The sequence below is a fragment of the Scyliorhinus canicula genome, chromosome 20, assembly GCF_902713615.1.
Source record: "Scyliorhinus canicula chromosome 20, sScyCan1.1, whole genome shotgun sequence".
Lineage (NCBI taxonomy): Eukaryota > Metazoa > Chordata > Chondrichthyes > Carcharhiniformes > Scyliorhinidae > Scyliorhinus > Scyliorhinus canicula.
In genome coordinates, this window is record NC_052165.1 from 2,043,498 (window position 1) to 2,066,636 (window position 23,139).

Here is a 23,139-nt window from a genome sequence, read left to right on the forward strand (position 1 = left end):
GCTAGTGCCGTACATGTTCAGTTCAAGTACGCTGTTCCCTGAAATCATTGTGAGCAACAGAGTAGAAGGTGGCCAGGAATCAAATCATCACAGCTGTGTTTTAGGCAGGGACGTTCATTTGTCCATCCAGAAGGTGTCCTTGGCTCCATAATGTTAACACAACACTTCCAAATTCACTAGACAGAGAAAATACCTAAACCGGACTGTATGAATGTGACTTCAACCAATTATTCAAAATTGTGGCGCAGTATTTTTAACCTTGGGCAGAACTGGATAAAATAGACTATTTGAACAAAAGATGGAGCATCCTTACTCCCTTAGGCTCCAAAGAAGAAAATATTTGTCTTTTGTGTGTCCCTTCTGGAAGTTCCTTTGTGGATTTGGTCCCAGTATCTTTAACAGAACTCCAGGAGGCCCTGCCCCACCACTCAGAGTTTTCACAGAACTTGTGCGTGGGTGCATCCTAATGCTCATTTTTGGCACAAAGAGCGATGAAATCTTATATCTGTTTTTATATGATGCCCAAATCTGCTCCATCTTTTACACCCCAAAATCTCCCTCTGCTAAATACGGACTTAGGGAAAAGTGCGATGCCACAGATTTCCTGAGATCTGTTCTGATAGAGATGTAACTTGATACTTAAAATGTTCTGCACTCTGTGGGAAGCACGGTAGCAGTGGGCAGCACGGTAACACCGTGGTTAGCACAGTTGATTCACCACTCCAGGGTCCCAGCTTAGATTCCCGGCTGGGTCACTGTCTGTGCAGAGTCTGCACGTTCTCCCTGTGTGTGCGTGGGTTTCCTCCGGGTGCTCCGGTTTCCTCCCACAGCCCAAAGATATGCAGGTTAAGTGGATTGTCGATGATAAATTGCCCTTAGTGTCCAAAAAGGTTAGAATGGTCACTGGGTTATGGGGATAGGGTGGAGGTGTGGGCCTAAGTAGGGAGCTCTTTCCTAAGGGCCGGTGCAGACTCAATGGGACAAATGACCTCCTTCTGGTATTTTAGCACCATTTATTTTAACAATTTATTTTATATTTCACCTCACTGACCTGCTACATCTTTATGGAACTATAATGATTTGTATTAAAATAGAAAAGCTTCCACAATTATCACAATGGGGCTGGTTTAGCACACTGGGCTAAATCGCTGGCTTTGAAAGCAGGCCAGCAGCACGGTTCAATTCCCGTACCAGCCTCCCCGAACAGACGCCGGAATGTGGCGACTAGGGGCTTTCCACAGTAACTTCATTTGAAGCCTACTTGTGACAATAAGCGATTTTCATTTCAATTACATTTTCTCAAACGTGCTGGGTAGTGTTTCCACTTTTGGCACCATATTAGCAATTCAAGTGCAAATTACACTCAAAACTGCATTAGTTGCCTAAACTGATTTTATAATTCAAGTTTCGACTCAAATTCATTTGCTTGACTGATCAAGAATGATCCCTGGAATGAAAAGCTTGTCGTATGAGGAACGGTTGAGGACTCGGTCTGTACTCATTGGAGTTTAGAAGGATGAGGGGGGATCTTATTGAAACTTACAGGATACTGCGAGGCCTGGGATAGAGTGGACGTGGAGAGGATGTTTCCACTTGTAGGAAAAACTAGAACCAGAGGGCACCATCTCAGACTAAAGGGACGATCCTTTAAAACAGAGATGAGGAGGAATTTCTTCAGCCAGATGGTGGTGAATCTGTGGAACTCTTTGCCGCAGAAGCCTGTGGAGGCCAAATCACTGAGTGCCTTTAAGATAGAGATAGATAGGTTCTTGATTAATAAGGGGATCAGGGGTTATGGGGAGAAGGCAGAAGAATGGAGATGAGAAAATATCAGCCATGATTGAATGGCAGAGCAGACTCGATGGGCCGAGTGGCCTAATTCTGCTCCTATGTCATTGTCTTGTGGTCTTGATCACTAATGTTTAATTGTTCATGAATCATTGCAATCTGTCGGTTTTTGAAAATGTAATAATTTCTGTATTAGGAGCTTCCTTGATGTTTCAGGATTGATCGCTTCGTGCAGTTTTATTATTGCAGCTGAATATTGTCTGATTTGGGTGAATTGTGTTGAAAAACCAGTACTCCTCCTCGAAACTCCAGGCTAAAGATATTACCAGTGCCGCAACTTACATTTGCGAGGGACGGCTGATTCTGCAGACCATTGATCCCAGAGAAAGGAGCTTACCCAAGATTAGACACTTTTTCAGTATTCCCTCTGGGCCAGAGTACCGGAGCACTCTGGGGCAACCTTCAATCTCTCCTCAGCCATCCTGATCACAGCCCAGAGCAGAGGTCCTTTTCCAAGCCAGTGTTCGTTCCTGACAGTCCTCCACTGCAGTTTCTTCCCACTGGTTAGGATGGCAGCTACTGGGCAGAGAGGTGACCCTTCAGCATGTTAATGTGGTCCTGCCATTATGAGTGCCAGGGACTTCACATCCTGAGTCTTACTGGATTTTTACCCTGCCTCCTACACTCCCAATAAATGACAGGGGACTGAATTCTCCGTCCCGCCGCACCACATTTCTGTTTCACCCCACTGGCGGGATTCTCCATTACGATGGCTGGTCAATGGGGTTTCCCATTCTGGGGCAGCCCCACACCTTCGGGAAACCCCCGGGCTGCTGGCAAAACAGAGTATCCCGACGCCAGAGGGTCTCTGTTTCCATTATGTCCTTTTGTATGAGAGAAATAATACCATTAGGGAGAATCCTGTAATGTAACCTATATAGAATTATATGTGAAATTACAACATGCAGACAAGCCAATTGCCCTCACCAGTCTGTGTTGGTATGTGTCCTCTTCAGTCGTCTTAATGCCAAATATCCATACTTCCTTATCCCCCTTTCCCCTGACTGCGTGTCTAATCTGGGTCTGGTGGAAGTTACTGAGAAACGGAAAGGTATCACGCTGGAATCCCGACACCAAAAGTTCTGCACTTGGAGACCTCCTCTGTCTACAAACCAGCTTCTGCCCAGCAGGGAACTCCACAATGGTTTCTCTCAGGGGCGCGATTAAAATGCATTTGTGGTTGCTGTGATGTTAAAGGACTCTGATTTTCAAAAACCTACGAGTGTCTCATAAACCTGCAAGATTAAGTGGCCAAATGGCAATGCCATCTTTAAATTTCCAGCGTATAAGAAACCTGTTCATTTTTAACTCCACCCAACCAAGTTCCCATCAGCTGAGTCGGGCTAAAATAGAAGATGTGGTTGCTCCCAGTTACTATCGTTCTCAGGGCTGTCAATGTGTGGCACTGCATTGCAAGGTGACATTTCAGGGGAGGTGGTGGCGTAGTGGTATTGTCACTGGATTAGTAATTCAGAGACCCAGAGTAATCCTCTGGGGACCCAGGTTCAAATCCCACTGGGGCAGATAGTGAAATTTGAATTCAATAAAAAGCAGGAATGTTGACTATGAAACCAGTGTCTATTGTTGTAAAAACCCAACTAATTCCTGGGAATCTGCTGTCGGGTCTACATGTGACTCCAGACACATAGCAATGTGGTTGACTCCTAAATGCCCATGAAATGGCTGAACCATGAATCATCCCATGAATGAATAAAGAAATTGCAGGACTGTCAATAAGACATGCAGCTGTCAGACACAGCAATGGGCAACAAGTTCTGATTCGTCAGTGTAATATGTTACATTCTGAGAACTTGCAGCATAATGGTCCATGTTGTGGGTACTGACCCCGGAGCTGATAGCTGTGTGTGCTTTTTGCAGGTAGCTTCAGAATACTTCAAAGACACGACCCTACTGCTGATCGGTGTCATCTGCTTGGCTGCTTCCATTGAGAAGTGGAACTTACACAAGAGGATTGCCCTCCGTATGGTGATGTTAGCAGGTGCCAAACCGGGAATGTGAGTATTATTACTTCAGGCTCCAGATGTGTGCTGTCAAAGTTATTGGTCGAAGAGTATTAAAGGAAGACTGCAGTGAAAGTCGAGCTTCTATTGGTTCTTTATCTTCAAGTTTTAATGAAGGATGGATTTCTCAATTAGTTAAAACTACTTAATGGCCAGAAAGTGACCTTAATCCATCAGAAATATGACAGAGCTCAGTTATGCTGCATCATCACCTATTTAGCGTCTTGAATTTTACGATCAGGTTTTTTTATTGCGGTTAGAATCCCTTTGCCATTTTCTCCATTACATCATTTAACGGAGGCTCTGATGATTTTCAATTATTTTTCTGGAGATTCTGTCAGAACAGCACTAAGTCATATAGAATAGCTACAGCAGGGATTGGCAAGACCTATGTTTTGTGCCAAGGGCAGCACGGTAGCACAGTGGTTAGCACTGTAGCTTCACAGCTCTGCGGTCCCAGGTTCGATTCCCGGCTTGGGTCACTGTCTGTGCGGAGTCTGCACGTTCTCCCCGTGTCTGCGTGGGTTTCCTCCGGGTGCTCCGGTTTCCTCCCACAGTCCAAAGATGTGCGGGTTAGGTGGATTGGCCATGATAAATTACCCATCGTGTCCAAAAAGGTTCGGTGGGGTTTCAGGGATGGGGTGAGGTGTGGGCTTAGGTTCTCTTTCCAAGGGCCAGTGCAGACTCGACGGGCTGAATGGCCTCCTTCTGCACTGTAAATTGTATGATTCTATGAAAGAAACCTGTAAAAAGACCTCCTTCTGTGTTTCGAGGCTATTTGCCCAGTTTTTTGACTATTTTTTCTTGCCTGCAATCAATTGCTTTGGAAACTTTTGTGTCACGTGTTCTGGTATATCCATTTGTTTTGCTACATCCGCAAAATTAATACAATAGTATCGGAATTCCCTTTATTTTTGTTTATTTGTAGGAAGTAGGTGAGAGCAACAGAGAGATTGTAACTGATTCAGGATGCACCACCGACAAGCTGGGCCCACTCGTGCTGTCTTCACACTAGGGTTTTCCAGAACAGTTTTCTCTGGAAATGGTCCCTCTTTAACCTTGTAGACCAGGTGGCCACGTGGGAGCATGACGTCGCGGCTACAATAGAGGTCTCGTGTCGGGAGCCTGGGAGTCATCCCCGGGAGTGTGGGCAGAGTTCAAGTTTTGAAGTAGCTGCTGAGCTCGTGAATAGACTTTGTTTAGTTGGAGTCTCTGCGGTCAGTGATTCGGGAACCCACAAGATTTACAAAGCTCTCATGCAGAACCTCTTGCACTTTACCAGCAATCAAATGTCACGTGTTGTTCTTGCTTGTCCTTAGCCTCAGTAACAACTCACTGCCCCCTCGTTTATTGTGTTAGTTATTGGGTTTTTCCAGTTGTCTTTACCATTCAAACAGCCTTTGAAAAACCTGAATTTTGCACACAAGTTTATTTGATTTGATCAGCCAGTTGTTAGGAGGTATGGCATATGGACCTTCTGTTTGCAACAGGCAGACTACTGACCATACTCGACCAGAGCTTGCTTGCAAAAGACAGAAAATAATATCTAATGTCAGATGTGATTCCGTGATTGGACAGCACTTGCTGAATAATCCCGAATTTGCTAAAAATTACGCAAACAACCAATTTAAGATTATTAGTCAGGCTCAACATGACACTTGTCCTTGCTTGAAGCTACATATATTAAAACACAAGAACTTGTCTTCTGCAGGAAAGGAAACATGTCCAGCATTGCACCCTGTTTGAATTAAACAACAGCATGGGGATAATAGTTCCTTGGTGCACTTTCCATGGTAGCACCGCGAAAATCAGATTCTACTTACCAAGAAATCAGCATCCTTTTCCCCGCCAACATCAATTGTTTCTCCTTTTGAAATTTGGCATCCTTGCATCTGTCCTGATGAGTGCAATCTGAAAAGTTTCTACAGCATGTTTCTTTTCTCAGTAATATAGCTGTGGAGCGTGCAATTTTCTATTATGGTAAAAGAAATACGTGGGGTTCTCCATCCCTCCGCACACAATTTCCGTTGCGGCGTGGCCCCGCCGGCAAAAGAATTCTCTGTCCCGGCAGCCAACCAATGGAGTTTCCCATTGTGGAGACCCCCATGCCGTCGCGAAACTCGTGGGCGTGAGTGCGCTGCCTACAAAACGGAGGATCCTGCCGACAGAGAATTCCATTGATCATATTTCAGCTTCTACCTCAAGCTAATGTCCCAATTTGAGGAGCTAGAATAGAAAAGTAAAAGAAAGTTAAAATGTTATATTTTCAAAATGTTCAAAATTCATCCAAACCTAAAGGAATGAATGACCACACTGACAGCAGTTACTATTTGGTGCCAGAGAGGTTCATTGGCAGAAGTTCGCAATTAGCACATTGCTAAAAGAATCTCTGATAGCTAATCCAAGATTAATTAAGCATGTGCGGATCTTAAATGGCTTCAAACCAGGCTCTTGGCATCAATTCAGACAACTCTAACTTTCTGGACTGGCTTTAGTTCACAGCTACAATGGAATTGCAACTTCACAGTGTCCAGTGCATTTTAATAATGAAACCTGAAGGTGACTCCTCATTTTTGAGAAGCTAACTGTGGAGCAGTTCTTCTCCGACAGTAACATTCACATTTTATTGGTTAACCCCGAGTAGTATCTTGAACAATTGCCGTCCATCAAGTAGATTAACGAAAGAACGTTTTTTTAATGTTGCTAACTATTTCCAGAGAATGAGATAAAGGTTACTGTACTCCACGACTCCAGGCTGACCACACGGCCCTGTTTGGCTTAATTCGGGAGGTTAAGGCCATCCGTCCCATAGCTTCAGCTAGGGTCTGACGCTGGGCTTTATTTTTAGCAGCCTACAAGTATACCTTTCAGTATAGGCTAGGTACACACATATCAAACACAGACGCTTTATGCTGCCTTCCCCAACTCAGGAGTAGACCACCCCCACCAGTACCACAGGAAATCATTCTTGCGCTAAACCTTATACAATTTACAGTGCAGAAGGAGGCTATTCGGCCCATCGAGTCTGCACCGGCCCTTGGAAAGAGCACCCCACTTAAGCCCACACTTCTAGCCTATCCCTGTAACCCAGTAACCACACCTAACCATTTTTTTGCACACTAAGGGCAATTTATCATAGACAATACACCTAACCTGCACCTAGTCTTTGAACTTGTGGGAGGAAACTGGAACACCGGGAGGAAACCCACGCAGACACGGGGAGAACGTGCAGACTCCGCACAGACAGTGACCCAAGCCGGGAATCGAACCTGGGACCCTGGAGATGTGAAGCAACTGTGCTAACCACTGTGCTACCTTATCGATACATTGCCAGTGTTGGCGCAACAGGTCAGTTTTGGAACTAGAAGGACCCTGTATTGTCTCAAGTCAAGCAAATGGTCCTCCAGGGTTGACTCCAGCTCCCATACTGGGATGACATAGGTGTCCGCACACAGCCATGTGTGGTGGGTCGGAATCGATATCGACATAGAGAATCTGTGACAAATATCAAATGAAGCAAAGTTTTCTGTCTGCGGCCCAAATGCACCCTTGGGAATGGCCAGGGCGACCATGGGTGCGATTACATGTTGATTTTGCGGTCCCATTCACCGGCTCCATGTTCTTGCTCTGAATGGATGTGCGCTCCAAGTGCCGGCTACGCACAAAATTAACTCAACGACCGCACCAGCAACGGGAAAGAAACTGTGACAAACATTCGCCACCCACAGTTTGCCCCAGGTACTGAATTTGGATAATGCGACTGTGTTTACCAGTGGAGACTTGCAGCATTTCATGAGAATCAACAGCATTCAAAATCTTCAAATGCTCCCGACCACCCTGCTTCAAATGGACTGACCGAGAGAACCATCCAAATATTCAAATCTGCCGTGAAGAATCAATGATCAACCTCTCGACAAACCAGACTGGCCCGGTTCCTGCTCTCTGATAGAACAACAGCTCAGGTCACCACACCTGCCGAGTTACTAACGGGCCGACGCATTCAATCAAGGTTGGATCTGGTATTCCACAATTTGGTGGGGAAAGTGGAAGCAAAACAGAACAGACAGCAAAGACATCACCATTCAAACAAAACTGAGAACATTTGAGGTCAACGACTTGGATTATATAAAGAATTTTGGCGCTGGTCCAAATTGGGTCCTGGGACAGTCATGGCCAAACAGATCGTATGTGATAGATGCCTAAGGAGAAAGAGTGAAGAGACGCCTGGAGCAGTTGAGAAGAAGAGAATGGCACTCAGAGGCAGTGGGGTAGTTCCCCGGAGAGGCAGTGGGGTAGTTCCCCGGAGAGGCAGTGGGGCAGTTCCCCGGAGAGGCAGTGGGGCAGTTCCCCGGAGAGGCAGTGGGGCAGTCTGCCCCGGAGAGGCAGTGGAGCAGTTCCCCGGAGAGGCAGTGGGGCAGTTCCCCGGAGAGGCAGTGGGGTAGTTCCCCGGAGAGGCAGTGGGGCAGTTCCCCGGAGAGGCAGTGGGGCAGTTCCCCGGAGAGGCAGTGGGGCAGTCTGCCCCGGAGAGGCAGTGGAGCAGTTCCCCGGAGAGGCAGTGGGGCAGTTCCCCGGAGAGGCAGTGGGGTAGTCTGCCCCGGAGAGGCAGTGGGGCAGTCTGCCCCGGAGAGGCAGTGGGGCAGTCTGCCCCGGAGAGGCAGTGGGGCAGTTCCCCGGAGAGGCAGTGGGGCAGTTCCCCGGAGAGGCAGTGGGGCAGTTCCCCGGAGAGGCAGTGGGGCAGTTCCCCGGAGAGGCAGTGGGGCAGTTCCCCGGAGAGGCAGTGGGGCAGTTCCCCGGAGAGGCAGTGGGGCAGTTCCCCGGAGAGGCAGTGGGGCAGTTCCCCGGGGAGGCAGTGGGGCAGTTCCCCGGAGAGGCAGTGGGGCAGTTCCCTGGAGAGGCAGTGGGCAGTCTGCCCCGGAGAGGCAGTGGGGCAGTCTGCCCCGGAGAGGCAGTGGGGCAGTTCCCCGGAGAGGCAGTGGGCAGTCTGCCCCGGAGAGGCAGTGGGGTAGTTCCCCGGAGAGGCAGTGGGGTAGTTCCCCGGAGAGGCAGTGGGGCAGTTCCCCGGAGAGGCAGTGGGCAGCCTGCCCCGGAGAGGCAGTGGGGCAGTTCCCCGGAGAGGCAGTGGGCAGCCTGCCCCGGAGAGGCAGTGGGGCAGTCTGCCCCGGAGAGGCAGTGTGGCAGTTCTCCGGACAGGCAGTGGGGCAGTCTGCCCCGGAGAGGCAGTGGGGCAGTCTGCCCCGGAGAGGCAGTGGGGCAGTTCCCCGGACAGGCAGTGGGGCAGTCTACCCCGGGGAGGCAGTGGGGCAGTCTACCCCGGAGAGGCAGTGGGGCAGTCTGCCCCGGAGAGGCAGTGGGGCAGTTCCCCGGAGAGGCAGTGGGCAGCCTGCCCCGGAGAGGCAGTGGGGCAGTCTGCCCCGGAGAGGCAGTGGGGCAGTTCCCCGGACAGGCAGTGGGGCAGTCTGCCCCGGAGAGGCAGTGGGGCAGTTCCCCGGAGAGGCAGTGGGGCAGTTCCCCGGAGAGGCAGTGGGGCAGTTCCCCGGAGAGGCAGTGGGGCAGTTCCCCGGAGAGGCAGTGGGGCAGTTCCCCGGAGAGGCAGTGGGCAGCCTGCCCCGGAGAGGCAGTGGGGCAGTCTGCCCCGGAGAGGCAGTGGGGCAGTTCCCCGGACAGGCAGTGGGGCAGTCTACCCCGGGGAGGCAGTGGGGCAGTCTACCCCGGAGAGGCAGTGGGGCAGTCTGCCCCGGAGAGGCAGTGGGGCAGTTCCCCGGAGAGGCAGTGGGGCAGTCTGCCCCGGAGAGGCAGTGGGGCAGTTCCCCGGAGAGGCAGTGGGGCAGTTCCCCGGAGAGGCAGTGGGGCAGTTCCCCGGGGAGGCAGTGGGCAGCCTGCCCCGGAGAGGCAGTGGGGCAGTCTGCCCCGGAGAGGCAGTGGGGCAGTTCCCCGGAGAGGCAGTGGGCAGTCTGCCCCGGAGAGGCAGTGGGGTAGTTCCCCGGAGAGGCAGTGGGGTAGTTCCCCGGAGAGGCAGTGGGGCAGTTCCCCGGAGAGGCAGTGGGCAGCCTGCCCCGGAGAGGCAGTGGGGCAGTTCCCCGGAGAGGCAGTGGGCAGCCTGCCCCGGAGAGGCAGTGGGGCAGTTCCCCGGAGAGGCAGTGGGGCAGTCTGCCCCAGAGAGGCAGTGGGGCAGTTCCCCGGAGAGGCAGTGGGGCAGTTCCCCGGAGAGGCAGTGGGGCAGTTCCCCGGAGAGGCAGTGGGCAGCCTGCCCCGGAGAGGCAGTGGGGCAGTCTGCCCCGGAGAGGCAGTGGGGCAGTTCCCCGGACAGGCAGTGGGGCAGTCTGCCCCGGAGAGGCAGTGGGGCAGTCTGCCCCGGAGAGGCAGTGGGGCAGTTCCCCGGACAGGCAGTGGGGCAGTCTACCCCGGGGAGGCAGTGGGGCAGTCTACCCCGGAGAGGCAGTGGGGCAGTCTGCCCCGGAGAGGCAGTGGGGCAGTTCCCCGGAGAGGCAGTGGGGAGCCTGCCCCGGAGGGGCAGTGGGGCAGTCTGCCCGGAGAGGCAGTGGGGCAGTTCCCCGGACAGGCAGTGGGGCAGTCTGCCCCGGAGAGGCAGTGGGGCAGTTCCCCGGAGAGGCAGTGGGGCAGTTCCCCGGAGAGGCAGTGGGGCAGTTCCCCGGAGAGGCAGTGGGGCAGTTCCCCGGAGAGGCAGTGGGGCAGTTCCCCGGAGAGGCAGTGGGCAGCCTGCCCCGGAGAGGCAGTGGGGCAGTCTACCCCGGGGAGGCAGTGGGGCAGTCTACCCCGGAGAGGCAGTGGGGCAGTCTGCCCCGGAGAGGCAGTGGGGCAGTTCCCCGGAGAGGCAGTGGGGCAGTCTGCCCCGGAGAGGCAGTGGGGCAGTTCCCCGGAGAGGCAGTGGGGCAGTTCCCCGGAGAGGCAGTGGGGCAGTTCCCCGGAGAGGCAGTGGGGCAGTTCCCCGGAGAGGCAGTGGGGCAGTTCCCCGGAGAGGCAGTGGGGTAGTCTGCCCCGGAGAGGCAGTGGGGCAGTTCCCCGGAGAGGCAGTGGGGCAGTTCCCCGGAGAGGCAGTGGGGCAGTTCCCCGGAGAGGCAGTGGGGTAGTTCCCCGGAGAGGCAGTGGGGCAGTTCCCCGGAGAGGCAGCGGGGCAGTTCCCCGGAGAGGCAGTGGGGCAGTTCCCCGGAGAGGCAGTGGGGCAGTTCCCCGGAGAGGCAGTGGGGTAGTTCCCCGGAGAGGCAGTGGGGTAGTTCCCCAGAGAGGCAATGGGGCAGTCTGCCCCGGAGAGGCAGTGAGGCAGTCTGCCCCGGAGAGGCAGTGGGGCAGTTCCCCGGAGAGGCAGTGGGGCAGTTCCCCGGAGAGGCAGTGGGCAGTCTGCCCCGGAGAGGCAGTGGGGCAGTTCCCCGGAGAGGCAGTGGGCAGTCTGCCCCGGAGAGGCAGTGGGGTAGTTCCCCGGAGAGGCAGTGGGGCAGTGCCCCGGAGAGGCAGTGGGGTAGTTCCTCGGAGAGGCAGTGGGGCAGTTCCCCGGAGAGGCAGTGGGCAGTCTGCCCCGGAGAGGCAGTGGGGCAGTCTGCCCCGGAGAGGCAGTGGGGCAGTCTGCCCCGGAGAGGCAGTGGGGCAGTCTGCCCCGGAGAGGCAGTGGGGCAGTTCCCCGGAGAGGCAGTGGGCAGTCTGCCCCGGAGAGGCAGTGGGGCAGTTCCCCGGAGAGGCAGTGGGCAGCCTGCCCCGGAGAGGCAGTGGGGCAGTTCCCCGGAGAGGCAGTGGGCAGCCTGCCCCGGAGAGGCAGTGGGGCAGTTCCCCGGAGAGGCAGTGGGGCAGTCTGCCCCAGAGAGGCAGTGGGGCAGTTCCCCGGAGAGGCAGTGGGGCAGTTCCCCGGAGAGGCAGTGGGGCAGTTCCCCGGAGAGGCAGTGGGCAGCCTGCCCCGGAGAGGCAGTGGGGCAGTCTGCCCCGGAGAGGCAGTGGGGCAGTTCCCCGGACAGGCAGTGGGGCAGTCTGCCCCGGAGAGGCAGTGGGGCAGTTCCCCGGAGAGGCAGTGGGGTAGTTCCCCGGAGAGGCAGTGGGGAAGTTCCCCGGAGAGGCAGTGGGGCAGCCTGCCCCGGAGAGGCAGTGGGCAGTCTGCCCCGGAGAGGCAGTGGGGTAGTTCCCCGGAGAGGCAGTGGGGCAGTGCCCCGGAGAGGCAGTGGGGTAGTTCCCCGGAGAGGCAGTGGGGCAGTTCCCCGGAGAGGCAGTGGGCAGTCTGCCCCGGAGAGGCAGTGGGGCAGTCTGCCCCGGAGAGGCAGTGGGGCAGTCTGCCCCGGAGAGGCAGTGGGGCAGTTCCCCGGAGAGGCAGTGGGCAGTCTGCCCCGGAGAGGCAGTGGGGCAGTTCCCCGGAGAGGCAGTGGGGCAGTTCCCCGGAGAGGCAGTGGGCAGCCTGCCCCGGAGAGGCAGTGGGGCAGTTCCCCGGACAGGCAGTGGGGCAGTCTGCCCCGGAGAGGCAGTGGGCAGTTCCCCGGAGAGGCAGTGGGGCAGTTCCCCGGAGAGGCAGTGGGCAGCCTGCCCCGGAGAGGCAGTGGGGCAGTTCCCCAGAGAGGCAGTGGGGCAGTTCCCCGGAGAGGCAGTGGGCAGCCTGCCCCGGAGAGGCAGTGGGGCCGTCTGCCCCGGAGAGGCAGTGGGGCAGTTCCCCGGACAGGCAGTGGGGCAGTCTACCCCGGGGAGGCAGTGGGGCAGTCTACCCCGGAGAGGCAGTGGGGCAGTCTACCCCGGAGAGGCAGTGGGGCAGTCTGCCCCGGAGAGGCAGTGGGGCAGTTCCCCGGAGAGGCAGTGGGGCAGTCTGCCCCGGAGAGGCAGTGGGGCAGTTCCCCGGAGAGGCAGTGGGGCAGTTCCCCGGAGAGGCAGTGGGGCAGTTCCCCGGGGAGGCAGTGGGCAGCCTGCCCCGGAGAGGCAGTGGGGCAGTCTGCCCCGGAGAGGCAGTGGGGCAGTTCCCCGGAGAGGCAGTGGGCAGTCTGCCCCGGAGAGGCAGTGGGGTAGTTCCCCGGAGAGGCAGTGGGGTAGTTCCCCGGAGAGGCAGTGGGGCAGTTCCCCGGAGAGGCAGTGGGCAGCCTGCCCCGGAGAGGCAGTGGGGCAGTTCCCCGGAGAGGCAGTGGGGCAGTTCCCCGGAGAGGCAGTGGGGCAGTTCCCCGGAGAGGCAGTGGGCAGCCTGCCCCGGAGAGGCAGTGGGGCAGTCTGCCCCGGAGAGGCAGTGGGGCAGTTCCCCGGACAGGCAGTGGGGCAGTCTGCCCCGGAGAGGCAGTGGGGCAGTCTGCCCCGGAGAGGCAGTGGGGCAGTTCCCCGGACAGGCAGTGGGGCAGTCTACCCCGGGGAGGCAGTGGGGCAGTCTACCCCGGAGAGGCAGTGGGGCAGTCTGCCCCGGAGAGGCAGTGGGGCAGTTCCCCGGAGAGGCAGTGGGCAGCCTGCCCCGGAGAGGCAGTGGGGCAGTCTGCCCCGGAGAGGCAGTGGGGCAGTTCCCCGGACAGGCAGTGGGGCAGTCTGCCCCGGAGAGGCAGTGGGGCAGTTCCCCGGAGAGGCAGTGGGGCAGTTCCCCGGAGAGGCAGTGGGGCAGTTCCCCGGAGAGGCAGTGGGGCAGTTCCCCGGAGAGGCAGTGGGGCAGTTCCCCGGAGAGGCAGTGGGCAGCCTGCCCCGGAGAGGCAGTGGGGCAGTCTACCCCGGGGAGGCAGTGGGGCAGTCTACCCCGGAGAGGCAGTGGGGCAGTCTGCCCCGGAGAGGCAGTGGGGCAGTTCCCCGGAGAGGCAGTGGGGCAGTCTGCCCCGGAGAGGCAGTGGGGCAGTTCCCCGGAGAGGCAGTGGGGCAGTTCCCCGGAGAGGCAGTGGGGCAGTTCCCCGGAGAGGCAGTGGGGCAGTTCCCCGGAGAGGCAGTGGGGCAGTTCCCCGGAGAGGCAGTGGGGTAGTCTGCCCCGGAGAGGCAGTGGGGCAGTTCCCCGGAGAGGCAGTGGGGCAGTTCCCCGGAGAGGCAGTGGGGCAGTTCCCCGGAGAGGCAGTGGGGTAGTTCCCCGGAGAGGCAGTGGGGCAGTTCCCCGGAGAGGCAGCGGGGCAGTTCCCCGGAGAGGCAGTGGGGCAGTTCCCCGGAGAGGCAGTGGGGCAGTTCCCCGGAGAGGCAGTGGGGTAGTTCCCCGGAGAGGCAGTGGGGTAGTTCCCCAGAGAGGCAATGGGGCAGTCTGCCCCGGAGAGGCAGTGAGGCAGTCTGCCCCGGAGAGGCAGTGGGGCAGTTCCCCGGAGAGGCAGTGGGGCAGTTCCCCGGAGAGGCAGTGGGCAGTCTGCCCCGGAGAGGCAGTGGGGCAGTTCCCCGGAGAGGCAGTGGGCAGTCTGCCCCGGAGAGGCAGTGGGGTAGTTCCCCGGAGAGGCAGTGGGGCAGTGCCCCGGAGAGGCAGTGGGGTAGTTCCTCGGAGAGGCAGTGGGGCAGTTCCCCGGAGAGGCAGTGGGCAGTCTGCCCCGGAGAGGCAGTGGGGCAGTCTGCCCCGGAGAGGCAGTGGGGCAGTCTGCCCCGGAGAGGCAGTGGGGCAGTCTGCCCCGGAGAGGCAGTGGGGCAGTTCCCCGGAGAGGCAGTGGGCAGTCTGCCCCGGAGAGGCAGTGGGGCAGTTCCCCGGAGAGGCAGTGGGCAGCCTGCCCCGGAGAGGCAGTGGGGCAGTTCCCCGGAGAGGCAGTGGGCAGCCTGCCCCGGAGAGGCAGTGGGGCAGTTCCCCGGAGAGGCAGTGGGGCAGTCTGCCCCAGAGAGGCAGTGGGGCAGTTCCCCGGAGAGGCAGTGGGGCAGTTCCCCGGAGAGGCAGTGGGGCAGTTCCCCGGAGAGGCAGTGGGCAGCCTGCCCCGGAGAGGCAGTGGGGCAGTCTGCCCCGGAGAGGCAGTGGGGCAGTTCCCCGGACAGGCAGTGGGGCAGTCTGCCCCGGAGAGGCAGTGGGGCAGTTCCCCGGAGAGGCAGTGGGGTAGTTCCCCGGAGAGGCAGTGGGGAAGTTCCCCGGAGAGGCAGTGGGGCAGCCTGCCCCGGAGAGGCAGTGGGCAGTCTGCCCCGGAGAGGCAGTGGGGTAGTTCCCCGGAGAGGCAGTGGGGCAGTGCCCCGGAGAGGCAGTGGGGTAGTTCCCCGGAGAGGCAGTGGGGCAGTTCCCCGGAGAGGCAGTGGGCAGTCTGCCCCGGAGAGGCAGTGGGGCAGTCTGCCCCGGAGAGGCAGTGGGGCAGTCTGCCCCGGAGAGGCAGTGGGGCAGTTCCCCGGAGAGGCAGTGGGCAGTCTGCCCCGGAGAGGCAGTGGGGCAGTTCCCCGGAGAGGCAGTGGGGCAGTTCCCCGGAGAGGCAGTGGGCAGCCTGCCCCGGAGAGGCAGTGGGGCAGTTCCCCGGACAGGCAGTGGGGCAGTCTGCCCCGGAGAGGCAGTGGGCAGTTCCCCGGAGAGGCAGTGGGGCAGTTCCCCGGAGAGGCAGTGGGCAGCCTGCCCCGGAGAGGCAGTGGGGCAGTTCCCCGGAGAGGCAGTGGGGCAGTTCCCCGGAGAGGCAGTGGGCAGCCTGCCCCGGAGAGGCAGTGGGGCCGTCTGCCCCGGAGAGGCAGTGGGGCAGTTCCCCGGACAGGCAGTGGGGCAGTCTACCCCGGGGAGGCAGTGGGGCAGTCTACCCCGGAGAGGCAGTGGGGCAGTCTGCCCCGGAGAGGCAGTGGGGCAGTCTGCCCCGGAGAGGCAGTGGGGCAGTTCCCCGGAGAGGCAGTGGGGCAGTTCCCCGGAGAGGCAGTGGGGCAGTTCCCCGGAGAGGCAGTGGGGCAGTCTGCCCCGGAGAGGCAGTGGGCAGTTCCCCGGAGAGGCAGTGGGGCAGTCTACCTCGGGGAGGCAGTGGGGCAGTCTACCCCGGGGAGGCAGTGGGGCAGTCTGCCCCGGGATGCCTGTCACTGACATTGTTATGGATGAGAACAATGCTGCAGGAAGCTGCCCCCAGGATGAACCCAGTAATGTTCCAGGGGGAACTGGTGACACTATCGGCACTGACACAACGTTATCAGGATATTAAAGGGGGAGGGATGTGGTGGTGTGTCTCTCCAAGCGTCCTGTACTCGGAGTGTCACCTGTAACTACCATGAAATGCCGTCCATCAACATATTGCTGGAACTTCTTCACTCCAAATATTACGGCTATTGAACTCAGGTCCCTGGTGAAAGGCAGCAGTGCTAACCGCTGTCCCATCGTGCCGCCCAGTTGCCTCTTAAAGGGACATGCTACAACAACCTGAATCTGCGCTCACCTGACTTTGAACTCGCACACAATTGCCAAGCAATGACCATCTCCTACAAGAGAGGATCTAACCACCTTGACATTCAATGGAATTACCATCGCTGAATTCCCCTAAATCAACATTCTGGGGGTTACCATTGATCAGAATCTGGGGCGAAATTCTCCAACCCCCAGCAGGGTCGGAGAATCGCCTGGAGCCGCCGAAAATCCCGCCCCCGCCGTGGCAGAGATTCTCCGCCACCCGGGAAGTGGCGGTGGCAGGAATCTCGCCACTCCGATCGGCGAGGCCCCTGTGGTGATTCTCCGGCCGGCGATGGGCCAAAGTCCCGCCGCTGGGAGGCCTCTCCCGCCGCCGAGGCTTGAACCACCTCTGGAACGGCGGGATCAGCGGCGCGAGCGGGCCCCGGAGTCCTGGGGGGGGGTGTGGGGCGATCGAACCCCGTGGGGTGCCCCCACGGTGGCCTGGCCCACGATCGGGGCCCCCCGCTCAGACTCCAGGCCAGTGCCCTGGCAGCACTATTTTCCTCCGCGGCCGCCACGGCCTTCACCATGGCGGAAGCGGAAGAGAACCCCACATCGCGCATGCGCCGGCTCTGATGTCAGCGGCCAGCTGCCGCTGGCGTCACTGCCAGCACATGTGCCGACCGGCGAAAGCCTTTCGGCCAGCCCCACTGCCGGGGGCGCCGGATTTTTGCGCAAGTCTTCTGGTGCAAACCGCTCCGGCGCGGGGCTGGCCCCCAAAGGTGCGGAGAATTCCCCACCTTTGGGGAGGCCCGACCCCTGAGTGGTTGGCGCTACTCCCCTACGCCGGTACCCTCCGTCACGCCGGGTAGGGGAGAATGCAGCCCCTGATCTGCACTAGCCACATTAATACTGTGGCTACCGGGGCAGGCCAGAGGCTAGGAATCCTGCAGCGAGTAACTCACCCCCTGACCCCACGAAGCCTGTCCACCATCTACAAGACACAAGTCAGGAGTGTGATGGAATACTCTCCACTTGCCTGGATGAGTGAAGCTCCAACAATGCCCAAGAAGCTCGACACCATCCAGGACCAGGCAGCCGTTTAATTGCTCCCCCTTTCACAAACATTCAATCCCCCCACCACCGATGAATAGCGGCAGCCGTGTGTACCATCTACAAGATGCACTGCAGGAACTCACCAAGGCCCCTTAGGCATCACCTTCCAAACCCACGACCACTACCGTCTGGAAGATCAAAAACAGCAGATACCTGGGAACCCCACTATCTGAAGGTTCCCCACCAAGTCACTGACCGCCCCGACTGGGAAATATATCGGCCGTCCCTTCACTGTCGCTGGGGCAACATCCTGGAATTCCCTCCCTAACAGCACAGTGGGTGTATCTACATCTCACAGACTGCAGTTGTTGAACGCGGCAGCTCACCACCACCTTCTGAAGGGCAATTAGGGATAGGCAATAAATGCTGGCCTAACCAGAGACGCCCACAACCCATAATTGAATAAACAAAAACACAGGTAATGGGGAGCATCATTCGCATCTAATGTTTCCACAGAAATTTCTGGACCATTGAAGCACACATTCAAAATATCTGTAGACCTCTGGTGGCAATGAGAGGCATTGCAGCCGTATTAAAGCCCAAATGTATTTACATTTACAGCCTTCAGGTCATCATGTTGTTTTCAAATGATTCCCTGTCTTGGCAACCTATCTCTCCTTGCCTCTGTTATTATGTGTTTATTTCAGGATATGTTGGCTTCTTGCTCGAGAGGCGGTCTTGCTGGAGGCAAAGATCTTGGGCCGGATTCTCCGTTTACAGGATTATGTCCCCACGCTGTTGTGTAAACTGTGGACTTATACACCAGAAAAACTGGCGTCAAATAGCCACAGGTTCACAGCCTTGCAGGAGGCTAACAGGCAGCTGTCGTGGAGCTCGAAGCTCCAGCTGCCAAGACGGCCCCCTGCACTTCCGGGTCAGAGACCACGCATGGGCAGGACGGTGGCCTCCACAGACCGTGCCGTGCTCCATGGCGGACTCAGACCGCGGAGCTGGACCGTGGAAATAGTGCCCCCGATCGCTGGGCGCCCGACTCAGACCGCCCGCCCAATAAAGGCCCAGTTCCGTATGAACCCCCCCCCCCCCGCCCTCCGATCAGCCCTCCCCCGACCATGTCGGCCGCAGACCGAGTCTGCAGCCGCCTCGCGAGTTTGCCGAAAGGCTGGGACCATGCTAGAAATACGCTGTTGGGAATTCGGGCAGTCAGGGGCGGAGAATAGTGGGGAGGGCCTCTGGCAATGGCTGCGGGTGGGTGATACGTGACACGGCATAGGTCCCAATTCCATGCGTGGAACTGGATTCTCCGCACCAGCGCTGGACACGGTTTTGCGTTAGAGTGCGGAAAATCCAGCCCCTTCTGTTCAAAAACATTTATTTACAAACTGGCTATTTACAAAGGTTAACTAAGACTAAGACATTTCTGGAGCTACTGTCTACCTGCTCATCTTCCCTCAGCAAGTGGCAACAGTGAGAAATAGCTCCTTGTGAACATACTCAATAGCTATCCTTAGAACTAACAATTCACACTGCCCACTCCCAATAATATGTTTTTTTTAATGTTTATATATATATACAATCAGAGCTATAGGCCGGGAATGGATAGGAAACCAGGAACTTGTTGACATTGGGAACCAAACAACTCAAAAACAGTGATCGACCAAAACATCTCTAAATATAAGCTATCGATATGTGAAAAGGAGTTCGACTGTGAGTACACCTCCAGAGAACGTGCTTACGTTCCATTATAAACCTTCTGAAGGTACCAAGATATCAAGGGGAACGGGTTGATGGCCTTACCGAGAGAGCTGGGTGCTCCTTTGGGAGTTGAAAAATTGTGCAGCTCCTTTTCTCATGGTCGTCCCCACCATGTCTGTTGGGTCAAAGTGGCAGAGTGTAATAGTGACGTTAGTGTATTCTGAGCCTCCACCAATGATCTATCTACTCAAACATGCTGATGACCCCTTTCTCCCAATTTGGGATAGGCTTATCTTCCCTCAGAGTTGACAAATTTTGATCCTGCTCTGCCACAAGTTTGCGGCTGCACTGGAGTGCGGGCGGCTGGTATGGCGGCTGTGGATGTGTGTTTGGATGTCTGTGTGTGGTGGTTTATTATTAAATAACTCCACGAGCAAAACCACCATCAGCCTTGAATCACCAGTGCCAGGCAGAAACACTCTCTTCCTTCTACTGTTTGCCGAGTCCTAATTTCCCTCGCAAGGTATTTATTTACTCTCTTATTCACAGGTTGGTGCTTGGCTTCATGTGCTGTACCGTCTTCTTGTCCATGTGGCTCAGTAACACCTCCACTACCGCTATGGTGATGCCAATTGCAGAAGCTGTGCTACAGCAGCTCATTAACACCAGCTTGGAATCTGATGTGGAATTAACTGTAATCACGGACACAGACAGCATAGAAGATGCCTACACTACTTCAGGCTCCCCAAAATACGGTGCGTATCTGATGGCTGCCATAAGCTTTACTGGTAATAGCTCACATTGATCACACATGTTCAGTGAATATTCAGTAAGAAGTCTTACAACGCCAGGTTAAAGTCCAACAGGTTTGTTTGGAATCACTAGTTTTCAGAGCGCTGCTCCTTCATCAGGTGAATATTCAATCTCCCATCCAAGTCCTGATTCCGTCTATCTTTCTTCCTCTTTACTTTCTGATGGAGCACATTGAGTTGTACAATGGTGTTAAACACAGGTCCTCCAGTCACCCAGCTGGGTATTGCAGTCAAAATATTCACCAGCTGATTGTCAGAGTTACTGGGACCATAACCACCACATTAAATCCAATTTAGATCATTAAATCCAATCCCATTTTCCTCCTTCCTCTATTGAAGGACTGGCTTTGCTTGGAATACAGTCCTAATTGAAACTCCACTGCCTCATTCAAGGAAGCAATCTTCACCAATGAATGATCCTAGAGTCTAATCACAGGAAAAATGCTGGAATCTATTAATAAGGTGGTTTTCGCAGTACATTGATTGGGCAGAGTCAATGTGGTTTTTGGGAAAGGGAAATTGTGTAATTTATTGACTAATTTATTACATTTCTTCAAGGAAGTAACAGGCAACATGGATAAAGGGGAACCTGGAGATGTGGTGTACTTAGAATTCCAGAAGGCATTCTACAAGGTGCCACATCAAAGGTTACTGCACAAAGTAAGAGCTGACTGTGTAGGGGGTAACAGATTAATATGGATAGAGGATTGGTTAGCTAACAGGAAGCAGAGAGTAGTGCTAAATGGGTCTTTGATGGGTTGGCAGACCGTTACTGGTGGAGTGCCACACAGGGATCAGTCTGAGGTCTCAACTATTTCCAATGTTTTAATAATTTGGATGAAGGTGTTGGAGGTATGGTAGATAATTCTTCTGATGGCACAAAGATAAGTAGGAAAGTAAGTTGTCAAGCGGACATTCTGGGTGGGATTTGCAATAATGGGGCTGTGTCCCCACGCCAGCGTGAAAAGCGGCACCAACCACTCCGGCATCAATGGTCCCCGATAATGAGGAATACTCCCCTTCCTCAGGGGCTAGGTCGGCGCTGGATTGGTCGCCGCAGCTCCAGCCGGCGCGCATACGCGCTGTGGCCGGCATGATACCACGCATGCACCGGGGTTCCTTTCTCTGCGCCAGACCCCGGGCAATATGGCGGAGCCCTACATGAGCCCTACAGGAGCCCGGCTTGGAGGAACATAGGCCCCCATGGAACCAACCATGCCCCCCCCCCCCCCACCAGGGTCGGATCCCCTCCCCCCGGTCCAGGACGGCCCCCGCAGACACACCTTCCAGTTCCCGCCGTGTGGGACCTGAGTAACCCACACCAGCGGGACTCGGGCTGAACTCGGCGGCCACTCGGCCCGTTGGGGCCTGGAGAATCGCCGGGGGGCCACTTTCAATGGCACCCGACTGGCACAGCGGCGATCCCACGGGCACCCGAGAATCAGCAGTGGAGAATCGTTAAGCCGGTGTCAATGCGACGGGGCGCGATTCTCACGTTTCCCCCCCCCCCCCCGGGGATTCTCCGACCCGGCGAGGGGTAGGAGAATCCCGGCCAAAGAGTTTACAGAGGGATAGAAATAGGTTAAGTGAGTGGACACAAATTTGGGGGACAGAGTATAATGTTGGAAAATGTAAGATTGTCCACATTGGGAGGAAGAAAAGGAGACCTGTGTATTATTTAAGTAGAGAGAGATTGCAGAACTCTGAGGTACAGAGAGGGATCTGGGAGTCCTGGCACATGAATCACAAAAGCTGAATGTGCAGGTACAGTGGGGAGGAAAGCAAATAGAATGTTGGCCTTTATTAAAAGGGGAATTGAGGATAAAAGCAAGGAAGTTACGTTACAGTTGTAAAAGTCATTGGTGAACCACATCTGGAGTACTGTGTGCCTTTTGGTCTTCTTATTGAAGAAAGAATATAATTGGATTAGAAGCATTTCAGAGAAGATACACTCAACTGATCCCTGGGAAAATGAGGAATGATTGAGCAGATTACGTCTATACTCATTGGAACTTAGATGAATGAGAGTTGAACTTATCGAATCAGATAAGATCCTGTGGGAATTTGACATGGTGAAGATGCTGAATGTTTCCCTTTGTGGGGGAGTCTCGAACTGGGATATACCATTTCAAACTCGACAGGGGGGTCTCCCATTTCAGACTGGGAGGGGAGGAGATTATTTTTCTCTCAAAGGGTCATTAGTATATAGAATTCTCTGCCCAAGAGGCCGGTGGAAGTTAAGATTATTGAATATGTTTTAGGTTGAGTTAAATAGATTTGTGATCATCGAGGGGGTAAGGACCATGGGGGCGGGGGGAGGGGGGGGGGCAGACTGGAAGGATCAGTTGAGGATAGAAGCATGATCTTATTGAATGGCGAAGCTGGCTCGAGGGGCTGAATGGCTGACTCCAGCTCCTCATTTTGTCTTCTTGTGAGTTAGGTGTCATTAAGCTTTTTGACCTTAGGCTGATCCAGAATCATCCATCAACTAATAAGTTTCCTGATGGGGTGACTGGATCAGGACCAGGGGAGGGTGGCTTGGCTACCTTGGCTACCTTTGCTGGGTTCACAGGCACCAATGCTATTGTTAGCAGCTCAGCTATAGGCTGGAGTTCTCCAATCTCTGCCCAGAGACCTGGCTGAGGTGAGAACACCAGTGTGAAGTTTGCAGTCCGCACGGCTGGCATTTCCCTCCAGATAGTCCAGAATTCTGTGCAGAAACAATCTGGGTGTGTGGCCCACACCATCACACAGGTGGGGCAGGGCTAGAAAAAAAAACCCCAGCCGGGAATCCCGAGATGGGGCTACCCTTTTTAAAGGGCATTTCCTGCTGGTATGTGGCACTTACCCAGCAATGAGCCAGGGGGTAATACCAGGCGGTAGTGTCAGGGGGCAGTTCAAGAGCATGTCCCTCTGCCAACCCCCCCACCCCCCAGTACGGTACTTACCTGCGCACTCCTGGCACGCTCCTTCGCCTTGTTCCCATTTTTAAAAATCAGTTGTAAACCTGACCGATGACGGCGAAGGGGGAATTCCAAATGTGGGGGGACGATACTGTGGGAAGTCCGCTGATTATATGGTCCCCAACCTTCCTTGGGGGCAACCTCATTATTTCACTGGTGGGGGGGGTTTGGGAAATTGGAAAATGAGATCATGCTGGCGCCTACATCACCGTCTGCGCTCACAGCGAACACGGGCGCAAAATCACGGCCGTAGTCTCGGCTTATATTAGCACAGAGCAGAAAACAAATTTGATCTGATTCAGCCCCACTGTGCACAACACTCAAATTAAATCAGCCTTTTACTGTGGTAAGAAAGATCCCATTATCAGGGGCGGTATGGTAGCATTGTGGTTAGCACTGTTGCTTCAGAGCTCCAGGGTCCCAGGTTCGATTCCCGGCTTGGTTCACTGTCTGTGAGGAGTCTGCACGTTCTCCCCGTGTCTGCGTGGGTTTCCTCCGGGTGCTCCGGTTTCCTCCCACAGTCCAAAGGTGTGCAGGTTAGGTGGGGTTAC

The 23,139-nt window shown here is 55.9% G+C and overlaps 1 protein-coding gene across 3 annotated transcripts in view; it reads left to right on the forward strand.

Moving 5' to 3' along the window:
* The window catches only part of slc13a4 (solute carrier family 13 member 4), a 230,306-nt gene that overhangs the window by 165,403 nt on the left and 41,764 nt on the right, over positions 1-23,139 (forward strand). For all 3 annotated transcript variants that reach the window (XM_038780533.1, XM_038780531.1, XM_038780532.1), the window contains exons 3-4: positions 3,727-3,863; positions 19,363-19,568. In XM_038780533.1, coding sequence (XP_038636461.1) covers positions 3,727-3,863; positions 19,363-19,568 — 343 coding nt within the window. The remainder of the gene's footprint in view (positions 1-3,726; positions 3,864-19,362; positions 19,569-23,139) is intronic.